The sequence below is a fragment of the Passer domesticus genome, chromosome 4 (assembly GCF_036417665.1).
Source record: "Passer domesticus isolate bPasDom1 chromosome 4, bPasDom1.hap1, whole genome shotgun sequence".
In the NCBI taxonomy this organism is placed as follows: Eukaryota; Metazoa; Chordata; class Aves; order Passeriformes; family Passeridae; genus Passer; species Passer domesticus.
The window spans coordinates 13,876,170-13,900,303 of record NC_087477.1 but is presented as its reverse complement, the minus strand read 5'-3'; the positions used below and the strand labels follow the sequence as shown (position 1 = coordinate 13,900,303).

The 24,134-nt window shown below is 51.5% G+C and overlaps 1 protein-coding gene across 1 annotated transcript in view; it reads left to right on the top strand.

The window, feature by feature from the left end:
- Positions 1-24,134, top strand: part of FRAS1 (Fraser extracellular matrix complex subunit 1) — a 103,018-nt gene that overhangs the window by 72,334 nt on the left and 6,550 nt on the right. The window contains 33 exon segments of the mRNA XM_064416183.1: positions 561-714; positions 2,444-2,622; positions 3,551-3,667; positions 5,479-5,593; positions 6,030-6,167; positions 6,331-6,363; positions 6,978-7,109; positions 7,365-7,490; positions 7,861-8,108; positions 9,273-9,421; positions 9,654-9,816; positions 10,537-10,672; positions 10,956-11,152; positions 11,485-11,638; positions 11,929-12,192; positions 12,297-12,485; positions 12,909-13,028; positions 13,447-13,626; positions 15,275-15,399; positions 15,936-16,076; positions 16,577-16,807; positions 17,080-17,193; positions 18,190-18,340; positions 18,816-18,975; positions 19,232-19,394; positions 19,611-19,857; positions 20,377-20,721; positions 20,953-21,113; positions 21,492-21,639; positions 21,734-21,939; positions 22,387-22,543; positions 23,124-23,324; positions 23,909-24,096. Of these exon segments, the coding sequence (XP_064272253.1) occupies positions 561-714; positions 2,444-2,622; positions 3,551-3,667; positions 5,479-5,593; positions 6,030-6,167; positions 6,331-6,363; positions 6,978-7,109; positions 7,365-7,490; positions 7,861-8,108; positions 9,273-9,421; positions 9,654-9,816; positions 10,537-10,672; positions 10,956-11,152; positions 11,485-11,638; positions 11,929-12,192; positions 12,297-12,485; positions 12,909-13,028; positions 13,447-13,626; positions 15,275-15,399; positions 15,936-16,076; positions 16,577-16,807; positions 17,080-17,193; positions 18,190-18,340; positions 18,816-18,975; positions 19,232-19,394; positions 19,611-19,857; positions 20,377-20,721; positions 20,953-21,113; positions 21,492-21,639; positions 21,734-21,939; positions 22,387-22,543; positions 23,124-23,324; positions 23,909-24,096 (5,532 nt within the window).

The following is a 24,134-nucleotide window of genomic DNA, read 5'->3' as shown; positions in this document are numbered from 1 at the left end:
AAGAAAGAGCCATGGCATGGAAGAGGTCACAGGGATTTTGGTGACCTGTCCAACAAAGCAAATTAAAGCCAAAAAGGGCTGATATAATCCTTGAGTGCCAGAGTAGTGTTACTGAAATAAGAAGGAACTGTAGTGAAACTATTGCTACAATCCAGTGCTGACAGCCACATTTCAGGAAGCTTAAATTAATATTGGACAAAAAAAAAATTTCAAAAGCCACAGGAGTAGTTTGAAGGTTAGGAAATCCACTGAATAACTGAAGACTTGGGTGGATGCTCAGAGAGAGTGAGCATGGTGGTGAAAGATACAATTATGGAGGAAGACTTGGGTCAGGAAGGTTTAGGGTCAGGAAGGTTTAGGGTCAGCAGCAGGAAATTAGGAATTAGAGGACAAAGTCAGTTCTACAGGTTGGGAATGGGGTCTGAGGGATACAGCAGAAGGATCCACATGCATTTCTTCAAGCAGACAACCTGGAATATGTAACAACTTCCAGAATACTCTCCTTGATCCTTGGAAGTCCCACTGCAGTCATCCTTTTCCTGCTGTCCCCGGGCCTGCAGGGTGCCAGGAGCCCCCGGCTGGTGAGCAATTCCCTGGTGTGGGTGCCCCAGGGAGGCATGCTGCAGATCTCCAGGACAATCCTGCACGCCGAGCTGCCCGGCGCCCGGGACTCTGACATCATCTACACCATCACCAAGGAGCAGCCCACACATGGTAAATCCCTCTGGGGTCCTGCTGCCCTGCAGCAGCACCCTTCCAGGGTGTTTTGTGCACATTTGGGGGAACAGTTCCTTAGAATGGTGGGCTGGCTGAGTGCTGCTGACCCCATCTTCGTCCGCTTCTCGCAGCAGCGCAAAGTAAAAAAGCACTTTTGCCCTTCCTGATCATCTGTGTTGCTCCATTGCTGGTGGAATCCTGGCGTGTTTACAGCCCTGAGAGAGCAGAATCTCAGTGCCAAAAGATAATCCTCCACTGTGAATGTCTGCCTTGAGGAGCACAGAGCAGTATCTATCTGTGGAAACTGCTGAGCAGAAGCTTACCTTGAAGAATTCCCTAAATTTTGTGACTCTTGATTTAATTTGTCCCAGAGGAAGGGATTGCAGAACAGGATTTGGTGATGTTGTTTGGATCTGTAGATAATTCTTGTCTCCAAATTCCTTCTGAGAGGCTCTGAGCTCAGCTCTCAGGGCAGTAACTTTCACCAGCAACCCCGTGCTCAGGGAGGATCTTTTGGGCACAGGGTAAGAGAAGGTGTGGAAGGTTCTGGGATTTGTGACCGAGGTATAAATGGAGAGAAATGGATGAAAAAGAGGTGTCATATGGAGGGAAAGGAAATATGGAAAGAAAATAAAAATTATCTTTCCTTACTCAGCATCACAATTTTCTTCACAAAAACCATGTCGAATAACATGTTTTGCACTTGTAAGAAATTGATACCACATTTAATTTGCTGACCCGGGAAAATTAGAGGATCCCTCTAGCAACATCCATGTGTTTTTTTATTTCCTTTTGCTGGGAGGACAGGCTGGTTTCCATAACAGCTGCCAGCACCTGATGGAAGCAGAGATAATGAGGGTTTTGCAGTTTAGAAGAGAAGTAATTAATTTGTATTTCCCCTTTAGTTTTCTAAACTGATGAAGGTCTGTCTTGTCATTTTTAATAGGCATTTACATGAAAACAGGAATTTTTCCCCGAGGAGCTTGTCTCCTGCTGCCTAACCCTAACTAAAATTTATTATCCTGTGTTTGTATCACCATAATTATTGCTGCTGTGATTAATTGCAGTAATATGAACAGGTTTGTAGCTGCAGGAAAAAGCAGGAGAAATCAATGATCTCCAGAATTTTATCTGAAATACTGTTTTGCAGAAAGGGAGGGAAAAAGTAAGAGAGACAAATGTGGAAAATTGGTCCTGAATCCTGGAGGGCTTATCTGCCTAACTTAGTCTGTGAGTGATGGGAAAGATATTCATACCTATAGAAAATACAGAATTTGATTTTTGGATTTTTAGGGGAACTCCCATGAGCAAAACCATAAGACCTGGAATGTAATTAGGGTACTGATAAAGGAATTTTAGCCCAGAGTTTGATGATGGAATGGAAGTGTGATATTCAGCATCTTGCTGAATTACTTTTTTTTTTGTTGCTCCAGCTTTTCAAGGGTGGTTTGGGGAAATTAAATGGGAGAGCTTACGATGGATGATTCACATAACAGAGTGATTAATTACCAATCAGCAGAACTATCAAGCCGTTTAATGGAATTAATTAGCAAGAATGCCCAATGTCACCGGGATGTCTCAATGTCTGCTGACGGCTTTTGGGAGCTCTGCTGCTGGTGGAGTTGACACTGCATGGAAAAAAGCTCTGCGAGGGTGGGCTCTTTAGCTGGGGCCAGGGCCCCTCTTGCTGGCTGTGTTCTCCCAAGCTCCCCGCTGCCTTTCCCAGGGGAGGTGGTGCTGCTGGTGCCGATGGCGGCGGACGGCCCGGCGCACTCATGGCAGCTGTTACCCGACGGAAGAGCGGCCTCCCCCACCACCTCCTTCACCCAGCAGGACATCCGCGACGGCATCGTGTGGTACAGGCACTCGGGGGCTGAAGTAGAGAGTGACTCCTTCCAGTTCCAGGTATTCCTTGTCGTTCCATGTCCTTTCCCGTGTTCCGCGTGGCAGCTCTCTGAGGTGACTCCACGTCGTGTCCCGTGAGGCCAAGTTTTAACAACGACATGGATATGTGTGTGAATGCACACTGGCAAACACACCACCCTCTCATAAAACCTAGGATACTTACACCAAGTGAAAACCATTCCAAGTGCCTTTTAAAAAATTGGTGAGCCACAGAGCCACACAGCCCTTGGTTTCTAAGCTAATAATTTCATTTTGGCTTCAGAGCCCTTCATCTTGCAGACAGGCCAAAAGGTAGAAATACTCCCCAGTAGCTGGGAAACTGAAATAAATCCCCACTCCCCACAGGTTTAAGAGCCATAAAATTGCCCAGACAGGCCCTCGCTGTTTGCTGGGAGGGTTTCACAGCCTGCCCTCAGTAAGCTTACGTGAACGCTGGCACGCAGTGTTTGTTACATCTGGTTTACAAGGCAGAAGCAATTACTGTAGCACCGCAGAGGCAATTAAGGTAATTTCTAAAGTAATTAACATAAGTGATAACGAGGAATTTGTGAGCGTCAGTGTTGAACAAGCTAATCTTTGGCTTAATTGCTGCATTCCTCTTGTAGACTATGCATTTTGCATGAGTTGAGTGTTTGGGTTTAGTATCTCGAAGCAGTAGCAATAAATGTACAGAGAGCTCAGAAAGGGAGCTGGGAATACCTGGTCACATCAGGAGACCATGGCACCTCTGTCCAAGTCCAAGTCTTCAGCTTTTGGTTGGGACATTTCAAGGCCAACATGTTGTTTTCATCAGTTTTAGGACAGAGCAGGTGCAGCACATGGCTAAAATGACATCATTCCTTTCATCAGAACTTACATTTTTGTGCATTTTCGAAAAATTAAGCTTCAGGATGTTCACTTATCCATTCCTGTGACCTTTCCTTCCCAGGTGTCCAGCTCTGCCAGTCCACAAGCCAGACTGGAAAGCCACGTGTTCAACGTTGCTGTTCTGCCCCAGACACCCAAGGCCCCTCAGCTTTCCCTCGGCTCCTCTCTGCACATGGCTGTAAGTGATAACACCACACACATGGCTGGAGTAGGAATGGGAAAAAAACAGATTAGAAGAGTAACTGGGGTGGGGGGTGCAGAAAATATCCACAAAAAACTGAAAAACTCAGTATTAAAAGTGATGAATGTACAGACTGGAAAGGAGCCGGGGGGAAAGAGAAACAAAAGCAATGTTTTATGGAATTCTTACCCTTTCCTGAGAAGCCAGGAGGAATGGCAAGAGAGAAAAACTGTGGCTTAGACTGTAATGAATGGGTATTGCCAGTAGTTCCACTGTAAACTTGATCCCAGCTGCAGCTCTGGGAATGACCATTTGGATGAGAAGGGTCTCTCCAAGGTGGTTCCTTCCCTGGCTGTGTTAATTGGAAAGAGGATCTTGCCGTTTAAAGTTGGTTTTGTGGGCTCTCAGGCTGTGGTGCAAGCCTTCCCTGTGTGTCCCCATCACCTGTGGGTGAAGCCCAGCTGTCCCCTCTGCTTCTCCTGTTCTGCATGCCAGGCATGGGGCCAGGAAAGGCACAGGATGCAATGGGAGAGGGATTAGTGGGGAGCCCCTGGCACAACAGCCTTGTCAAGGTTTGAAATAGTGGCAACCTTTGCTGGGTGATAATCAAACATGGTCACACTGCTGCTTGGAGCCATTTATCTTCCCGCTCCTGACTTTTCGTTGTTGTCATTATTGACAAAATTGATGGGAGAGATGTCTGGCAGAGCCACACAGCACTGGGTTTTATAGCTAATTACTCCCCACAAAATTCAATAGGGCCATAAAACACCTTTTACCTCACCACCTGCGAGTCCCACCTTTGGGAGAGACAAATAGGCCTTGGAGGCAGCGAGGAAGAAACATAACCTTAAATCTTTCCGTCAGAAAATCCCACTTCCCTGCCCCAATGTGATGGAGTTCTGTTCATTTGTCTTCAGACTCCTTCAGAATGAGACTTCTAAAGCTGAGAGGAAAGCACAATACTGTGAGTCCTCCCATCCCTCTAGCCTTGACTTGGACTTGTGCTGCTGGGAAAGGTCAAGGGAAGTTTGATGACTCTTTTGTCCAACTGGACACAGCATCTATATTGGTTTTTCTTCCATCAAGTTAACCTGCTTTCCCCGTGTTGGTAACCTTTCATGTTCCAAAGCAGGTTATTGAAGTGCCCAAATCCTTAATTTAGCTTGTTCTCTCCCTGTTTTGCTCAAGATTATGAAATGAGCTGGATGCTTTTCATACCCAGCTGAGCAGTTTGATTTGTTAATTCTGCAGGATTAAGGTTCATGAACATGTGGAAATTAACTGGTTTTGGGCACCTAAGTCTCTTCAAGCAGCACTGTAATTCCTTTAATGCCCTGCCTGCCTTTGGTTCATGATAATCTTATTATGGAAGGATCAGAGCAATTTTAGACAGGTTTAAAACAAAAGGGAAAGCTTTGGTTCCTCTGTATTCCAGTTGAAAGGGCTGAGTCATTTTCACTCATTTTCTTTTAAAAGAGAATCCAGTCCAGCCACATCAGACTATATGAGAAAACTACACATACAATGAATTGCATGTTCAGCCAGGCAGTTCTCGATCAAACTAGGTTTCCCTTTCTCTCCTTTTAATTGCTGTAGGCCAAAAGAGAAACCTGACCACCTGTGAGTGTGGAGGTTATGCACCTGCAGGGGACAGGGGGTCAGGGTCAGGTTTCAGAACTGGGCCTTTACATCTCAAGACTGTCTTATATCTAACTAGAGCAAAGTAAATTCTCTTTCAATGCATTTTTGGGTGAATCTTCCCATGTCTCTGGCCTTGATGCTCATGGTCTGATGTGTTTATTGAGGTGCTGGAGGACCGTGTGACAGTGATTGAGCCCCATCACCTCTCCTTTGTAGACCCGGAGGTTCCCAGTGACAAAATCCTGTACAACGTGACTGTGCCTCTCCTTCCTGGGCAAGGCAAGTGGACCTGCTGCTGCTGCAGTAATTGCCACATCTTCTGAGCACATCTCCTCCTTCCCTCATCTGTTAATCCATTTGGCCTCTTTCCTTAGCTTTTTAAACACCTTATTCCTTAACCCCATGTCTTTGGCTTCTTTAGGAATGTGCTGCAGAGCTCAGACAGTTTTTGCTACTGTCTGAATAATACTGAATGTTGTGTCCTGTGGCTTTCTGCTTCCCACCTCTCGAGTGAGAGGTTCTGTGTAGAAATGCCTGAGTGAGGAATCTGTTTAATTTCTCTTGTCCCCAGAGCCCATCCTCCATGCAGTTGCATCCACGTGACTTGTTCTGGAAGCGGTACAAAGACGTACCCAAAGGGGAAAAGCAAAGGAATCAGGTGGAGTGATGGAGAAATTAACCCCTCCTGGTAATGCTGGTGTCTCTGCACCCACAGGTCTCGTGGAGCACAGGGACAGGCCTCTGTCCCCAGCCAGGTTCTTCACCCAGGCCGACATAAACCACGGCAGGATCGCTTATCGTCCGCCCACCGCCGCTCCTCACCTCAGGGAGATCATGGCCTTCTCCTTCGCAGGTGAGCGTCCCACTGCTCCTTGCAGGGCTTCCTCCTTGCTGAGGAAAGGCCCCTGCCCCGTTCAGCATCAGCACTTGCTTTCCCCCAAATCCTCCAAGACCACAGCAAGGCGTGCTTTCCTGTCCTGACCACAGTCACTCTGTGCTTGTGTTTGTCCCACCAGGTCTCCCAGAGTCTGTGAGCTTCCGATTCACAGGTATGTCAAACACTTATGCTTTCCTGGCCAGAGCAGTTTTCATCCTTCTTTGGCCCTTCCCATTGCCCGTTGCCCCTTGGCCTTTGTTCTGCTGCAGGCACACCTGTGGGCGCTCAGTAGGAATTTCTGGAAATGCACATGCCTGGGGAATTTTAATTTGTCTGGTTCCCAGCAGTGTTTTACAGAAGCTGAGCCACAGCTTACTAGAGACGTTTTTTTCCAGTGGCTGCCTGGAATCAGTCCTAAAAGCCTGATTTATCCCTCTTGTCCCTGCAGTGTGAACAAGGAGTTTTACGCTCTCATTTTTTTTAATACAGCATGGAGACATTTCTGCAATTAAATTGCCGCAGATAAGCTGCTTGCTTGTTTAACACATCCTTCTGTTTCCATGTGCTTTCTGGCTTCCACCAGCAAGGAGAAGTCTGTGTTCTGAGTTAGGGACAGGGATAAATGCTCTTGGCCTGGGTGAAGTGTGTGTGTATGCCCACAGACAAAGGCAGGACATGAGCCAGTGATGTGGGATGGTGATTTTTGCACAGACAGGTGAATTTCCCAGGTGAAGGGTCCCTGCAAAGCCATCCCTGCGCTCAGGCATGGTTTCTGTCTGTGCCTAGTGTCTGGTGGGGAGCACACGAGCCCAGAGATGGTGTTTGTCATCCACCTGCTCTCCGCCGAGCAGCAGCCTCCGGTCTTCCAGATCGCAGCTCCCTTCCTGGAGGTCAGCCAGGGGGGCAGAGCCACCATTGGTGAGTGGGGTGCACGGGGCACGGCGTGGGGCTCAGCTCACTGCCAGGAGGGCCCAGGGGTCACTTGAGAGCCACCCTAGGAGAGAGTTCCCTGACACAGCCTGAGCATCATCAGGGGGGCACATTATTTCCATGGAACTTGCAGCTCTTGGGCTGGGGCAGCTCCAGAATTATTTATTTTTCTTGTACTGACTGAATTATGGGGTTTTTTTTTTGCTCCATTCACACAAGCTATGCTCTCTTTCCCTGGCACAGGGATCCAGTTGGCTGTAAGTGACACGGATACAGCTCCTGAGGGCCTTTTCTTTGAGCTGGTGAACCCCCCCCATCATGGCATTGTGCTCAAGTACAGCGCAGATGTGCAGGAGCTCATGAGAGCAGGTGAGTGGAGCAAGAGTTTCCCTCAGTGCAGGAGAGGGGTCAGCCTGGCTGGTTTAGGTGAGCAGGAGGAGACAGATGCCCCTGGCAGATCCGGATGCATCCATAGGGAAGCCTTATCTAGCTGTGAGCTCAGGAAGCAGCTGGGAAGAAAAGGAGGGTTGGTGTCCTCCTTGAGAATCACGAGGAGTCGCTGGAACTGGGAAGGTCACGGCTTTTCCTCTGCCCTGCCAGCTCCTTAATGAACATCCTCGTAACTCACAGCCCTGGCAGGATGGGATTAAATGCCAGTTTAGTTCTTGATTAAGGTCATTTGAGTTGGATTCCTGCTCTGGGCAGAGTCTTTCTGACTCGTGTGTCCCTCCCTGGGCAGGCGACACCTTCACCTACGAGGACGTCACCAGGAACGCTCTGCAGTACGTGCACGATGGCTCAGCAGCAGCAGAGGACAGCATGGAAATCTCTGTCACCGACGGTGTCACCACGGTCAGCACGGTGCTGAGGGTGGAGGTGTCCCAGCTGGACACCCACGGCCCACAGCTGGCCCCAGGCTGCCTGTTGGCTGTCACCGTGGCCAGCAAGAGCTCTGTGACCCTGTCCCGACAGCACCTCGCTTACACGGTGGGTTTTCATCTGGTCCTAAGCCCAGGGAATGCTGCCAGGCCCCTTTTCCTTGTCCCCCACACACCTGTCAGCGTGGATTCTGGCCAGAGAGCTCAAGTTTTGGCTGCTGCCAAAAAGGGGATAACAGACTCTTTCATCCCACAGGGGTTTAAGGTTATCCCCATTTGACTGTAACAGAGGTGAACTGCCATGCTAAACATGAGAACCTAGTTAATCCCAGATTTTTCTGTCAAACAGACTTGCTAATAAAGCACGTGGATTTGCCAAGTGTTAATCCCTCGAAAATTTCAGCCCCCTCACCCACCTTTTTCTGGGCAGATGGGAAGGGGGAAGGAGTAAATAACCCCAGGATGCTGCAGAGCTTGGTGGATTGAGTTGGTCCCAGAGCTTGTGTGCTGTGCAAGTCTTATCCTGCTGGTGACATTCCCAGGAAAGCTCTGTACTCCTTGCAGATGATGTAGCACCCTCCTGAGGGAGGAGACATTGCAGTACAGCTGTGAGGCTGGAGAGACCTGAGCTGAGAGAGGCTGGCTGTCAGAGAGATGACTGGGAATTTTTTTTTTTGTTTGTTTGTTTTTTTCCCAAGGGAACAGTTTGGATGCAAGTCTGGAATCTGTCCTGTCCTCTGAAGGAGGAAGGCTGACAAGAGAGATGCTCAGGTTTAATCTGAATAAGAGCACAAGAAGATTTCACTCCTGACCCATATGCTTGGGATGTGTTGATTTCTGCTCTGGGTCTTATTTTTCAACCACCTAACCAAACTCTTCTAAGAAAGATGACATCTGAGTTGTGATACCATAGTGTGGTTGTACTAATGTGGTTGAAAAGAGGCAAAATTAGGTTTTAGTTCCCTGTGAAGTACTTTGAAAATGAAAATACCAGGTTTAGGTCAGAGAGACTGTGTTAATGTGATACAAGGACATAGAGAAAACCTTTCTGAGCTGAGAGAAAATGGAGATATATTTTGTGGTATGCTTTGAAAATGTCAACCCTCTTGACCCTCTTCTCATCAGTAGAGCTTCATTTAATATTCATCTGTGGGTCTGACCCAGCTAGGCAGGTATAAAACTATAAAACTCTTATTCTTCCTTCCATTTTTAGCGGAACAGAGCAATGGCTAACTCTGCCCTGTTTTCATTTGGTTTGTTTCTTCATGCTTAGGATAACAACTCTCCTGACTCAGAGATCAGAATCCAGCTGATATCTCTGCCAGCCTATGGAACCCTCCTAAGGATGTCAGGCTCCCACAATGAAGAGCTTTCCAAGGTTTACAATTTCACCATGGAAGACATCAACAGTCAGAGGATCAGGTAGCCATGAGCACTGTTCTCCCTCAAGCCATACCAGTTAAAAGCTCAGTGGGTTTTTCCCCAGGGGTCTCTGGGCTATTTAAAAGAATTCAGGGAATGAACGTGAAGGAGGTTGGGAACTGAGACACCACCTCTCTTCCAAGAGGATTGCCTCACCTCTAACTGCGGGGATGGGATGGATCTGCCTGGGGCTCAGCGAGGCTCCCTGACTCCCTGTGTCCTGATCCCACAGCTACTCCACCACGTTTGAGACCAGCAATCAGCCTGTGACCGACATCTTCCACTTCTCTGTGCTGGATGCTGACAACAACCGGCTGGACAGGCAGATGTTCACCGTCACCATCGCCTCTGCCCCGGCGCTGCCCGCGCTCATCGCCTTCGCCGACCGCGTCACCGTGAGTGCCTGGGGACAGGGACGTGGCTCTGAGTGCCTGGGGACAGCGACAGCCATGGCTCAGATGGGAGCAGCTGAGCAGTGCTCCTGGACTGGGGGGAAGTCACTGAATAAAACATAGTGTTACTTGTGCCACCCAAAAGGTGAACAAACCACTCGGAGGCCGGAGGAGGCTGACAATCCTCCTGCCTCCCAAAACCTCATCTGTTTATATCTGTGCCACTCAGGAGCTGCTTGTCCCTAGGGTGTCTTCTTGATATCAGTGGAGCAAGTCACATTTATCCCTACTCAATATTTCATCCCTAATTTCACCACTGTGTTTGTAAGAGACTCTTCAAGTCTGAAGACACCTGGTGCTTTGGGCTGACACAGAGCATTTCACCCTCCTTATCAAAGCCTTTGGAAGTCATCTCCCTCCTTTCCAGCTGTGCATTCCCCCTCCCTTGCCTTCAAAAGGCTCTCCACAGCAAGAACTGCATGTCTTGCCTTCTGAGAGGTCACCATGACTCTGCCAGTTCCCTTCCTGCCCTGATAAAGAACCCACAGGCTCCTCTTGGAGGCCAGGCAGGCTTTGTTCTTCCCATCCCACCTCACCTCCCTGCTGAATTCCTGACTACAGACCTAGGGGAGGGTGGGACAGCACTCCGGAGCCTGGGCAAGCCTTTTCCATGGAGGCAGCCTCATTCAGTAAGGATTTGTGTTGTCTGCTGTTGCTTCCCAGGTGGATGAGGGGGGCAGGGTCCCGCTGCTGGCTCATCAGCACTTCACTGCTGACTATGACACTGCTGCCAAGGAGGACCTGAGGGTCACCGTGGTCACTCTGCCTGTGTATGGCTACATCAAGAACACCAGGACAGGTAAACTGCTGGGCTCTCCCTTCTTCCCTCCTTTGGGCTCCTGGGCAGGATCACATCTGCCATATCCCATGGAGGGGATGGCTTGTGCTGCATCTAAAACTGCAGCTTCCCCAGTGCCCACTCTAGCACAGCAGATATTGCCTCCCTCAAAGGCCACAAGGTGTGGGAAACCAAGCTGTAGAAAGGAGCATTCCTTCTTCTGCAGCCTTCACAATGTGCTGGGTTTCTGTTGAGTTTATCAGCCACTTGAGCATCCTTTCACCAGTGATACTCTGCTTTGCAGGAGAGAGCTTTGGCCCACAGAATGAGTCTGTGGGGACCACAGACACATCCTTTTCACTTCAAGATGTCCTGGAGAAGAGCATTTACTACTTCCAGAGTGTCCATGAGAGCATTGAGCCCACAAGTGACACTTTCAGCTTCTATGTGAGTGACGGCTTCAGCCAGTCAGAGGTGCAGAGCATCAACATCACAATCCAGGTATGCCAGCTACCAGAGCCCTCTCCTTTCACACAAACTCTTTTCAAGGCTTTACTCCTTCCTTTTTAGTAGGTGGGCAGGGGGATTAAAGGGAGATTCCTTCCCCTAGCACAGACACATAATTTAGCTGTGATACAGTTGTGCATTGTAGCCTGTTCCCCAGGGCTTACTGCTCTGGTGTCTCCTCCCCCTTGGAAGCAGCCGTGGTGCTGGATAGACTCGGAGGGACTGCTGATGCCAGCAGCAGTACTGTCACTTGGGAGCTTGTGTTTGGTTCTGGTGGCTCTTTCCCTGCTTTCATGTTCCTTTCTCTGGCTGTGTGCCTTGTGCAGCGGCAGAACGACGAGCCCCCCAGGATGGTGCTGGAGCCTGTCCGGGTGCAGGAGGGCTCAGCCGTGCTTGTGACCAACGCCTCCCTCAGCCTGCACGACTTGGACACCCAGAGCAGCGAGCTGGTCATCGTGGTCAGCCAGAGCCCCAAGCATGGTACGTCCTCACAGGGAGGGGCTGACGGACACGGAGTCTGTCTGTCTGTCTGTAAGAGGGGAGCCTGGCACGTGGGATAAAGCACAATTTGACCAGGACTACGCTTGAGGACAGCCCTGTTCTTGGCGAGCCGTCCCTCGCTCTTTGCTGGAGAGCAGCAGGGCGTTTCCCTGGAGAGTTCCCTGCTGGCAGGTGCCTCTCCCTGCAGTGCCCAGGGCAGGCAGGTGCCAGGTGAAGGAAGGCGCTGTCCCCAGCCTGCAGGCTGTGCTGATCCCTGTGCGGTTTGCCAGGCCAGCTGCGCAGAAGGCAGAGCGCGGCGGAGGCACCGGAGCAGGGCCGGCTGCTGTCCCAGGGCTCCTCCTTCACCTACCAGGACGTCCTGGACGAGCTGATCGTGTACACCCGCAGCGGGGCCGCCGCACAGACGGACGAGCTCGGCTTCTCCCTCACGGACGGGCTGCACACGCAGGCAGGCAGGCTGGAATTCTCCGTGGAGCTGCCGAGGAAGCAGCCACCCACGGTAGCTGCCAACAGGGACCTGCAGCTCCCAGCTGGTACGGGGACAGGCATGAGAGTGGCATTGCTGGGCGCAGCGGCTTGGCCGGGCTGCCTGAAGCTGCTTCTGAAGCTGATGGTGGGTTTGCTTTCTCTGGGGCAGGCTCTGCAGCTCGGCTCACGGCTCAGCACCTGAAAGCAGCAGCTGCACATTCAGGGGACACTGCCATCAGATTTGTCCTGAGGAGCGACCCCAGCAGGGGCCAGCTGCAGCTGACCACAGATGATAGTCCAGTGCAGATCTCTGCCAAAGGACCCCTCACAAGTTTCACCCAGGCTGATATAAACAAAGGTGAGAGTGCTGGACTTTAGGGAGTCCCAGTAAGCATATTAACCAAGGCTGGTTTAAGGTAGACCTGTGAGGAACAGGGAGTTGGACCTGATGATCTTTATGGATCCCATCCAGTTTGAGATATTCCATGATTCTGTGATCTTTATGAGAGAGGGACGATGAGCTGAAGTAGGGAAGGGAGAGGGAAAGAAGTAAGCACAGGTTGTTAAGTTAGAGCAGAACCATGTATCATTAAATATATGTTAAAAAAAATCTCTCTCAGCAGGAGAAAGAGAATAAAGAGAGAAAGTAATGAAACCCAAATCCAGGAGCTCTGCCAAGCCCCAAGTGCCTCAAGCTGATGGTGCCAGCCTGCTTCCAAGCTGAGGATTAAAAGATGCAGCCTGTACTAAAGCATCTCTTTTGTGGTCCCCCTCTCCCCAGGGCACGTGGTGTACAGCCACGGGAAAGGGGATCCTGGCGGAAACTTCCTCTTCACCTTTGATGTGATGGATGCAGATGGCAACAAACTGATGGACCAGGTTTTTCGCATCCATGTCATAGGTAAAAAGTAGTGCTGAAGTTGTGTTTTCTTTGCTGCAGAGCTCGGGCCTGCCCACAGATTCCCATCCCACATGTACTGCAAGGCAAATTGTAATTCTTGAGCTGCGGTTTTGATGCACTGTCAATTCAAAGGCCTTAGAGGTGAGGGGCATGGGGAGATTTTGCAGATGCAAGGGTTCATTCTTTGGCTTCTGCCAAATTCACTGAAAAGGTAGAAAAATTCCCCTTAATGCCTTCATGCTGTTTAGATTGTCTTTAGGACGCTATAATGTTACCATCCCTGATTAATGCCAAGACCCAAAGTTCCTGTTTTGGAATTGTCAAAATGTTTGTGCCTGTGTTGTCTTTGGCTTGAGCACAAGCACCTGAGTCACAGTGTGACTGCCTCCTAACTCAGCTTTGTGTTTAACCCTTCCAGAGGACAGATTTGCCCCCTCCATCATCACCAACAAGGGGCTGGTGTTGGATGAGAACTCGGCGAAGGCCATCACAACCCTCCAGCTCTCGGCCACGGACCAGGACAGCGAGGCCTCCCAGCTGCAGTACAAGGTCACCCGGCAGCCACAGCTGGGCCATCTGGAGCACCTGGCCTCCCCAGGTGAGCAGGGAGGTGTTGGGCCCTTGGAGCAGCAAAACACTGGAGGCTCTTGAGCCCTAAACGTTCACTGCAGGAAAAATGTGCCCAGAGGCAGCAGCACAGAATTCCCATTCCTGTCAGAAATCAAAGGGCCATTAGCCCAGAGGGTTGGGGAATAAGGTGAGTGGAGGCAGAGCAGCCCAATAATCCCAGCTGAGGATTTATTCAGCCTCTGGGTGAGTTTATGGCCCTGCTGCTGCTTCTGCATGACAGAAAAACCTTTGGCCTTTGCTGTGAACAGCACAGTGCCCCAAAGAGTCCATGCCTTAGTGTCCTTGGAAACAGCCCAACTTGGTGAACAGATGACTTGTCCTGCACATGTGGTCCAGAGCTGCCTTTCATGCCTGCTGACAGTGTGAATGTGCTGCCCCTCTCTGATGAATTAATCTAAATCTGTGGTGTCACATTATACGCTCTTCTGATTTTATTATACTCATCTAAGATTGTATTTCTTCTTAGCTTTGGATTTCTCATTAACATGAGATTAAAGTGGAAATATCTGCTGTGTGTTTTCAAGATGCAGACAGTCCCTGTACAGCTCAGTTTGAGTGTATGGTTTGCCTCATCTTCTCACCAAAAATGTGTCGAAAGGGCAGGAATAATGAATGAGTTATAATAACTCACTGCTGAGAGTAAATTACAAACGTGCAATGCTTTTGTCTAAATTGCAAACTAACCAGTGAATCTTGTACTGTGGAGACTTGAATTAAGGACTTTATTCCTCCTGTTATTTAAAATCTGTTGATGATTCTGATTTCTGTTCTTTTTCATGTCTGTGAGGGACTAGTAAGGATACAGAGTCACAGACTGAGAAGTAGTTGTAATCATGATTTAGAAGACCTAAACCTAAGAAGAGAATACTGAAGTGTTCAAAAGAGAACCCAAACCTGTACAGCTGATGAGCCCTGAGGAAATATTAGCTGAACATTCCATTTTGGCTCATTTATTTAAATCAGATCCTGGTGTCTTTTGTAGTGTGGCCAGCACTTGTCAGCAGCCATTTAGTGTGATATATCGGTGGCAAACTTCTTGTCAGGGTGTTTGTTGACAACAGCAGTAAAACCGTTGAACACAGCAACGAGATTTAAAAAGCTCAAGTGCTTTTCAAAATGCTTGTCGGGTACCTTTCTGTGGCTGTGTCACACCTAATGGCCTGTAAAGATGTCACTATAAATCAGTGCTGAAAAAGGGACTGTGTACGAAATGCAGGGGTACAAGGAGGGGCAGAGAGAACAGACACTTGGAAGGCATTTTGGAAAACTGCTGTGATTCCAGGAGGCCTTTAGCTCATCCTCAGTGATGCCTTGGTTGGGTTAGTCCTGCCCAGCAGTGACAATCCAAGTGTTACATGGACCACTCTTCTCCCAGCTTCTCTCCCCCTCTGCCCCGGGAGGCCCACTCCCAACAGGATGAGGTCAAAAGGAGCCTGGTCTTCTTTTGGAGAAGGGGATTTTAGGAGGCTCTGTGCCAGCTAAATCACTGGCTCCACTGAGGTTCATGTCAGGCAGCCAAAACTGAGTCCTGATGGCTCAATATGTCCTGCTTCCTGTAGTTTTTCCCTGCCTTGCTCTTTCTGTTGCACATTTTCCTCCTGTTGTTCATTTCCCAGGGACAAGAATTAGTTCCTTCAGCCAGGCAGACTTGGCCTCTGGCAGCATCCAGTACATCCACGCCAGTGAGACGGAAAAGCACAGGGACACCTTCACCTTCTCTGTGTCTGACGGGACACACGAGGTCAGTCCCAGCCTGACCCCTGCCTGAGAAGGAACCTGGGCAGATGTGGCTGCTCCTCCTCCTCCTGCTGTGAGATTCCCCACATCCTTCAGGGCAGGGAGCAAGGCTGTGCAGGGAACAGGGAGCCACCTGCCATGTGGGCTCGTGGGACTTGCTCACCAAGATCTGAGTGCCTGGCTTGCAGCTGCTTGCTTTGATCCAGGGCGCAGTGACGACAGTCAGACCCTGGAGAAATGCCTTTCTGCTGCTTTCTGAAAGAGAAAAGGCAGAGCTGCTCATAGAGGGAGAGGGGCAACACAGACTGAGAGAGGGAGGGAGAGTGCATGTCCATAAATATCACAGAAAGAGGGAGAATTAATTAGTGGGGAGGGATAAAGAAGGTCATGTTCATGTGATCTGGGCTTAGCAGCTCAGATTTACTCACCAGACAAGGCTGAAATGCAGTGGCCCAAGCCGGGGATCACTGTGCTCTTGCGCTGAAGTCACACTCTTGGAAGGCTGAGTTCATCAAGAGAGGCTTTTTCCTCCTGTCCCAGGTGAGCCAGACATTTGACATCACCATAAACCCCGTGGATGACTCCTTACCTGTGGTGCAAATCTTTGGGATGACGGTGCAGGAAGGGGTGAGGAAAACCATCACCGAGTTTGAGCTCAAAGCAACAGATGCTGACACAGAGGTAAGGCAGGACCCCCCAGCCTCCTCCCTCCCCACTTCTGCTGCACATCTGGGCTGTTGGGAAAATGGGCTTGTGTTTAAAGACTTAGGGCCTTGACACTGAGTTTATGCCTAGCCTGGATGAAAATGGCACTTCCTCTTGCTGGGTCTGGCCAGAGGCTGAGCTGTCTGACCCTGGCTTTACCTCACTGCTGCTTCTCCTGCACAAAGAGATCTGGCTGCCTGAGCCAAAATCCTGCCCCAAAGGTTTTTGCTGCTTCCACCCTGGCAGAAGTAGCATGGGAAACATTGATCAGAATGGCTGCAGGGCTGGGGGCTGCTCCCGTGTTCATGGAGCTGCCACAGGGGTGGGAGCTGTCTCTGACCAGCTGAACCAGGAGTTCAGTGGGATGTGCCTTGCTTTGTAGGGAGCCACCTTGGGAGAGGGATAAGGACAGGGTGGGGCTCAGGGGGAGCCAGGACTGTGCTGGCCCTGAGGTGGTGTCCCCTGTCCGGGCACAGGTGGAGTCCATCACGTTCAGGGTGGTGCAGCCGCCCCGGCACGGGCTGATCGAGCGCGGCGGCCGCGGGCAGCGTCCCCTCCAGGCCAGCACCTTCACCATGGGTGACATCTACCAGAACCTCATCAGCTACAGCCACCGCGGCGGCAACGGCGCGCTCAGGGACCGCTTCACCTTCACCGTGTCCGACGGCACCAACGCCCTCTTCGTGGTGCAGGAGGGCGGGAGGAAGGTCAGCGGGGATGGCAAGGGGGCCTTGAGAGCCCCTGGGGAGCTGCTTCCTCTCAGGGCAGCAGGGGCTGAGCTGCTGTGCCTGCGCTGAAGGCAAGGGCTGAGCGCTCTCTGTTGTGTGGTTTTGCTCCTTCCCCTCGCTGCCCAAACTCGCCCCAGGCAGCAGAACTGAAGGGAGCCGAGCTGGGAAGAGCTGGTAACGTGGTGGGTGAGGCTCTGACCCCCAAAGTCTGACTCCCAGAGTCAGCTCCATTTCTCTTGAACTGTTGTCAGGTGGTGACCGCAGCGCCGCAGCGCTTCCAGGTGGACATCCTCCCTGTGGATGACGGGACACCCAGGGTTGTCACCAACCTGGGCCTGCAGTGGCTGGAGTACACGGATGGCAAGGTAACACCTGCCCGGCCTCGGCCTGGGCTGCTTCTCAGGCTGCTCCAGGAGAAGGGGCTTTGCAGGAAAACATCCTCGTCCTTCAGCCCTTCTGGTTTTGTGAGGGAGAATGCCCACACTGGGTACATTTTTAGCTTTGCTGATGGTGAAGATGGCTTGATGGTGCAGCAGCAGCCATGGCACAGATATGTGGCTTTCCAAGGACACGGTGCAAGAATTTCTTGCTGTAACATGCCTTTGTTGTGCTGAAGTCCAAACAGAACCCCAGGAAACTCTTGGCTTGTTTTTGAGGAGCCAGCATTAACTGTAAAAAGCCACTTTGGTTCTTCCCAGAAAAAAAAATGAGTGGAAGATGCTGTAGTAAGAAATTGTATTAAGAAATGGCTATCTCAGCTCAAACTCCTCACTTCAGGAAGGGCACTCCTGCAGCCTCGAGCAGCTCAATTTTCTCTCTTTCTCCTGCTGTTAAAAACATTTTGTTTTTGAAGAGAAAGCAAAATGTGGTGGAACTGAATCAGATGCCTGTGAGGGCATTTGAAAGAGGCTCTCGTGGAGGCTCAGCAGAGCTGTGTGAACAGTCTTGAGCGAGTCCTTCAATCTGATGCTGTTTGCAGATGGTTTTTTATCAAGCAGGGCCTCACCTGAGCATCAGCACAGCTCATGGAATAGAGGTGTCTAAGCGAAACCCAAAGATTTGTCCCAGCTTTTAGCCCCAGCTAAATAAGGCTGGGCAGCTGCTTTGGAATTTGCTTTTCTTTGAGCCAAATTTGTCTTTTTAATTCAACTAACCAAATGTGAGGCAAAATTTGAATCCTTCTTGTGTTGTCAAACACGTTGTGGGATATCTCTGTCCAAGGCTGCTCTGTAGTTTCACATCCCTAGATTTTCCCTCATGGAGAACTGTTCTGACAGAGGGATGGTTGGGTTTTTTGTGTGAACAGTCAACTTGCACTGCTGGAGCCTCAGTTTTACTCCCTTGTCTTGGCTTCAATCCAGGCCACCAATCTCATCACTAAGAAGGAGTTACTGACGACAGATCCTGACACAGATGACAAACAGCTCATCTATGAGATAACAACCAGTCCCAGAAATGGTCATGTAGAGAACAAGCTGAAGCCAGGGACAGCTGTGACCACCTTTACACAGGGTATGGAGCTGGGCTGTGCCCTGCTGCTTTTTTCCATCACTTAATTCAGTTTGTTAAAATAAGGAAAAAATAGGTAGGAGGGGAGAAGACAAGGGGCAGACCTCCAAAGCATGTTGAAAATAAGCATTGAACTTTGCTGTCAGTTGCAGAAATCCTATAATTTCTTAGAGACACCAATCTGTGTCCTGTAGGCTGTCCCAAGTTCTCCAGGCTGGTTAGAGCTGGAGATGTGACTTGGGGCAGCAAAGAGGGGCTGTGGATCTTGCAAGTGCATCTGATCATCACAGTCTGGCAGAGGTGTAGCCAGCTGTACGGAGTCAGCAATGTGGGGAAAGCTCACTCTTGCAGGGAGCTGAGGAGGGGGTAACTGCTTCCTGTGCCACTGGGATCCCCAATGCCAGGAGATCCACGCTGCTCATCTACAAAGCTGCCTTTGGATTCCTGTGTTGTCTCACTGGATGTTCCCTGCTGGCAGAGGATGTGAACCAGGGCCTCATTCAGTACGTGATGCACGAGGAGAAGGTTCAGGAGACCACAGACAGCTTCCAGTTCCTGGTGAAGGATGCCAAACCCAACGTGGTCAGCGGCAACGTCTTCCACGTCCAGTGGTCCCTCCTCAGCTTTACTCACACCAGGTAAGGGCCACGAGGGTCACAGCACTTGGCCGTGTAGGGAGCTCTTACCCAAGCTCCCTACAGTGTGGGAAGGAAATTCTGCCAGTGAAGAGAGGGGCCTGCCAGGCTGAACCACGGAGCAGCTGCCCGGTTATTGTCATGCCTTGGATTTTCCACGGAGGCCACGCTCACCCTGAGTGCGTGCTGCTCAGTGTCACACACGCACGCAGGGTTTGCTCCCCAGCCTGTTCCTTGTGTGTGCTTGATCCCTTTCCAGCTACAAGGTCAGGGAGAGCGCTGGCTCCGTGAGCGTCACCGTGAGGCGGGTGGGGAACCTCAACCAGTACAGCATCGTCCTGTGCCGCACCGAGCAGGGAACAGCCGCCGCTGGATCCGGATCACGGCCCGGAGAGCAGGACTACGTGGAGTACGCGGGGCAGGTGGGTGGGCACGCAGCAAGGGGACGGCCTCACCATGCCTGCCACGAAGCCTGGGGGAAAGAATGCATGAGAAGTGACAAAACACACCAAGGAGGGTGTGTTCTGTTAGTAAAGTCAGGAGGGTTATTTGCTGGTGGAAGAGGGCAGGGTGAGACAGGAAGGACGGGGAGCTCCAGACGGCACTCCCAGGACAGCAGCCGGCTTGCTGCCTTGCAGGTGCAGTTCGAGGAGCGGGAGGACACCAAGGCCTGCACCATCGCCATCAACGACGACGACGTGTTCGAGGGCACGGAGAGCTTTTCCGTGGAGCTCAGCATGCCCGCCTACGCCCTGCTGGGCAACGTCACCCGGGCCTCCGTCACCATCGCGGACCCCGAGGACGAGCCCACGCTGCAGTTCGACAGGAGCACGTTCCACGTCAGCGAGAGCGCCGGCTTCCTCTCGGCTCCCGTGCAAAGGAAAGGTGGGTCAGGCCGTGCTGAGCCCCGTGGGAGGGACACGTGCAGAGGGGGAACCCCTGGGCTTTGCCTGCATATGGTTTTGGGGCCTTCTGTGTTGTTTTGGAAGAGGTTCTGCAGCACAACTGCAATGGCAAGCAATGCACAGGGCAGCGTTGTTTATTTTTTTTAACCTTTCTTGTCTCTGCTGTTAAAGCTTCTTGGGTTTGGATTTGTTTCAGCTCCCAGCACGAGCAAGAGCAAACCTTTGTATTTGTTTGCTACTTCTCTGTGATCTAGACAGTGTCTTGTGTAGACCTTGTCAGCAGGCTGTGTATTCTTTAATAGGCAAGTGCCACTGGTTTCCTGAGTGTGGGTTAGGAGCATGCCTGCAAGTCACGTCTAAGCCAGCCGCTATCCAAGTTCAGCATTTCATTCCTCACCTCTTTTCCAAATGCTGCTTTATTATTTCAGTGAACAGTGTCTCCACCAAGTAGATGAAAATTATTTCCCTGGAACTATGGAGTTTTCCTGTTACTTCCTAGGGGATGCCAGCAGCACTGTGTCTGCCATCTGCTACACCGTCCCCAAATCAGCCAGGGGCAGCAGCCTTTACATGCTGGAATCCGGTTCCGACTTCAAGTCCCGGGGGCTGTCGGATGAGAACCGCCTCGTGCTGGGGCCGGGCGTCACCGTGGTGACCTGTGATGTCACCCTGATCGATGACAGCGAATATGAAGAGGAAGAGGAGTTTGAGGTGGTGCTGGCCGACGCCTCGGAGAACGCCCGCCTTGGCAGCCGGGCTTCCGCCAGCGTCGTCATCGCCGGTCCCAACGACGCCTCCACGGTGTTCCTGGGGAATGCCACGTTTACTGTCAGCGAGGCTGCAGGTGAGCTGTGGGGGGATGCTCCCTGTAGAAGCTTGCACCACAAAGAGGTGTCAGAAGGAGCGATTCAGGGCACAGCAGAACTTCAGAGGTGTGCTGCAGAGGGGCTCCGTGCTTCCCTCTGTGCCGAGGGGGAAGCTGGGGGCAGGAGCAGTGCTGAAGGGAAAGGGGTGGGCTTGTGGAGAGTGGCTGCTCTCTCAGCTTGTTCTCTGTCATGTGCATCTGGTGCTGCAGGACACATTGAGATCCCAGTGCTCCGGCAGGGACCTGACCTCTCCACGCCCATGTCGGTGTGGTGTGCCACTCGGACATCAGACCCACCCTCGGCCAGCCCGGGAGTCGATTATGTCCCCAGCTCCAGGAAAATAGAGTTCAGGCCAGGCAAGACAGAAGAGGTGAGGAGCCACTTGGACTCCTGCTGAGTCTGCTTTGCCTGGCAACACTTGTCTCGTGTTTCTGTGCATATCTGCCATTTGTTTTGAAAATCCTCTCAGTGCCACTTGAGAATTGCTAATGATTCTGCTAGGCACAGAGTCCCCATCCCTTCAGCTCTCCAGCCTGGAGAGGTTTGGTCATGCCACCTCTTCCAGGACTAGGATGGCTGCCTGTTCTCTGAAATGATATGCTGGGTTTATGACAAACATTCTTTGCACTGATTACTGGACTTGGAAAACACAATGACGGAATGGCTTTACACTAGACTCCCAAACGTGAGCGCTGGGAAGGATGAAAGCTTTGTACGTCTAACAGCAGGAATTCCACTTTCCTCCCAGTTCTGCCCCCTGACAATCCTGGATGACGCTCAGTACCCGGTGATAGAAGGGCTGGAGACATTTGTTGTTTACCTCAGCTCCCCCCACGGAGCCGAGCTGGCAAAGCCGTTCCAAGCCATCGTGGCCATCAATGACATCTTCCAGGACGGTAAGTTATCCCTGGCAATCCGTGTCTGCTCCCTTCCCCCTGGCTCCCTGTGCATCCCCAGCACTGCTTGGCTCCGTTTCTGCCCCCGCTGCAGTGCCCAGCATGCAGTTCACCAAGGGCACCTACACGGCCAAGGAGAAGGAGGGGACCCTGCACATCCCCATCTCCCGCGCGGGGGACCTGAGCTACGAGTCGTCCGTCAGGTGCTACACCCGGAGCCAGACAGCACAGGTCATGGAGGACTTCACCGAGAGGAGGGACGCAGAGGAGTCTCGCATCACTTTCCTCAGAGGGGAGAAGGTGAGCTGGACCTGCCTCGTGGGGGAGAGAAGAACCATGCTGGGAGAGGTTCACATCTCCTCCTCGGCCCTCCCCAGAGGCAGCTGGGAGACTGGGCCAGGATGGTTTCAGGTGATGCAAATGCTTGTCCTGACAATGTGACCCACTCTGAAGGGTTGGGTGTTTTGTGATTAAACTAGTTAAATTGTCAAATGCAAATCTGATGCATCAGGAGGACTCGGGATTGTTGTACAGAGAGCTGTGGGTTTGTGGAAGGAGATGCTTTTGCTGCTGTGTCTCATCATGTAACAGTGTGGTTGGTCCACACTGAAGGGGCAGCCCTAAAAATAGAAGGGTTTTTTCCAGGATGGACAGCACTCTGATATGCAACCCTGGATAGGGAAGTGCAGCCTGGCCTTTATCAGATTTATCAGAGTTTGCTGCTTTCTCCTCTTCACTTGGCTTTAGGTGAAGAACTGCAGTGTTCACATCAGTGACGACTCTGCCTTCGAACCAGAAGAGCAGTTCCAGGTCTATCTGGGGAGCCCACTTGGAAACCACTGGAGTGGAGCTAGGATTGGGAAGATGGACGTGGCAACCATAACTATCACCAATGATGAAGATGGTGAGTGAGGCTGCTCAGCAAGGATGTCTGGGGGTTCTCAGGAGTCAGCACAGTCCCATCAGTGTGGGTGCCTTTGGTGCCACACTCACAGCCCTGTGTGCGGGTCACTGGTGTGCACTGGGCTGGACTGAAGGGAGAGGTTGGATAAGAGTGCTTGGACCCACCACCTCTCCTGTTTCCCATTCCCCTGCAGCTGGAGTTGCTGTGCTTCCCCCGGGAGATGATCCTCTCCCTCCACAGCAGCACAGCCTGGAGAGATCTCTGGGGGAGAAGAGGGATGCCAGGTCCCTGTGGCATGACAGCCAGCAGGGGCCGGAGCACCAGCACGCGGCAGGGATTTGGGAACTGGGTGGGAGTTCCCAAATTTGGGATTTGGGTGTGGGAGGCAGGGATGGGAGAATCGTTTGCCATCCTCTGTAGCCCAACACCCTCCTTAGGTTTTGCCCTAAGTCACACCCAAGCCTTTCTGGCCCCTGCTTTGCGGAGCCCCTCGTTCCGAAGGAGCGTGGACGAGTCTGAAAGGAGCTGAGCTGAACCAGCCGGGGGGTGCAAAGACGGGGCTTTTTCTTTTTCCCCGCAGCCCCCACCATCGAGTTCGAGGAGGCGGCGTACCAGGTGCGGGAGCCGGCGGGCCCCGAGGGCGTGGCGGTGCTGAGCATCCCGGTGGTGCGCAGGGGCGACCGCAACAGGACGTCCAGGGTGCGCTGCAGCACCCGCGACGGCTCGGCGCAGGCCGGCCTGGACTACTACCCCAAGAGCCGCGTGCTCAAGTTCAGCCCAGGTACAGGGGCCTCGCGGGGAGGGCTGGGCAGAGCACCCAGGGGATTTGGGAAAAGCCACTTTTCGCGGGAAGTTGGCGCTCATTTTAGCTGGCGCGTTAAACGAAGGGTGGTGGGACCAGAGGAAGGAGCACAGGCGCCTGCCTGGCAGAATAAAGTCCTCCTCAGGGAATGGAGGGCTGTGAGCACCTCAGACCATGGTGCTGGACCAAGAAGCCCTCGCCGAACAGCTCTGCACACTGGTCTGAGGGAGAGGAGGGATGGGAACGTGCTTTGCATGCCAGATTTTTCCTCCAGACAGCTAATACAAGACAGTCATTATTAATCCTCAGTCGGCATCTGCTAGTAAATCTATCACCGGATCGATTGGATCAGTTGTCATAGCTGGAGTTTTATGTTTATAGTAGACTCCTCTGGGTAAATTATTAGCAGCAATGAGTGGAAATAAAATTTATAATGTGTATTTTATCATAATGTCTCCATGGTCACAGCCTAGTGCAGCTGTACATGGTTTGGATGAGGACTTGAGAGCAGTCTCTGCTGATGAATCACCTTCCCTCTGTTTTTCCTGCACTCGCTCCCCCAGGTGTGGCCCACATCATGTTCAAGGTGGAGATCATGTCCAACGAAGACCGGGAATGGCACGAGTCCTTTTCTCTGGTGCTGGGCCCGGATGATCCGGTGGAAGCAGTTCTTGGAGACATCAGCACTGCCACAGTGACCATTTTGGATCAGGAAGCAGCAGGGAGCCTGATTCTCCCAGCACCTCCCATGGTGAGTGGATGTGATTTAGTGCCCTTCCAGTACGGACT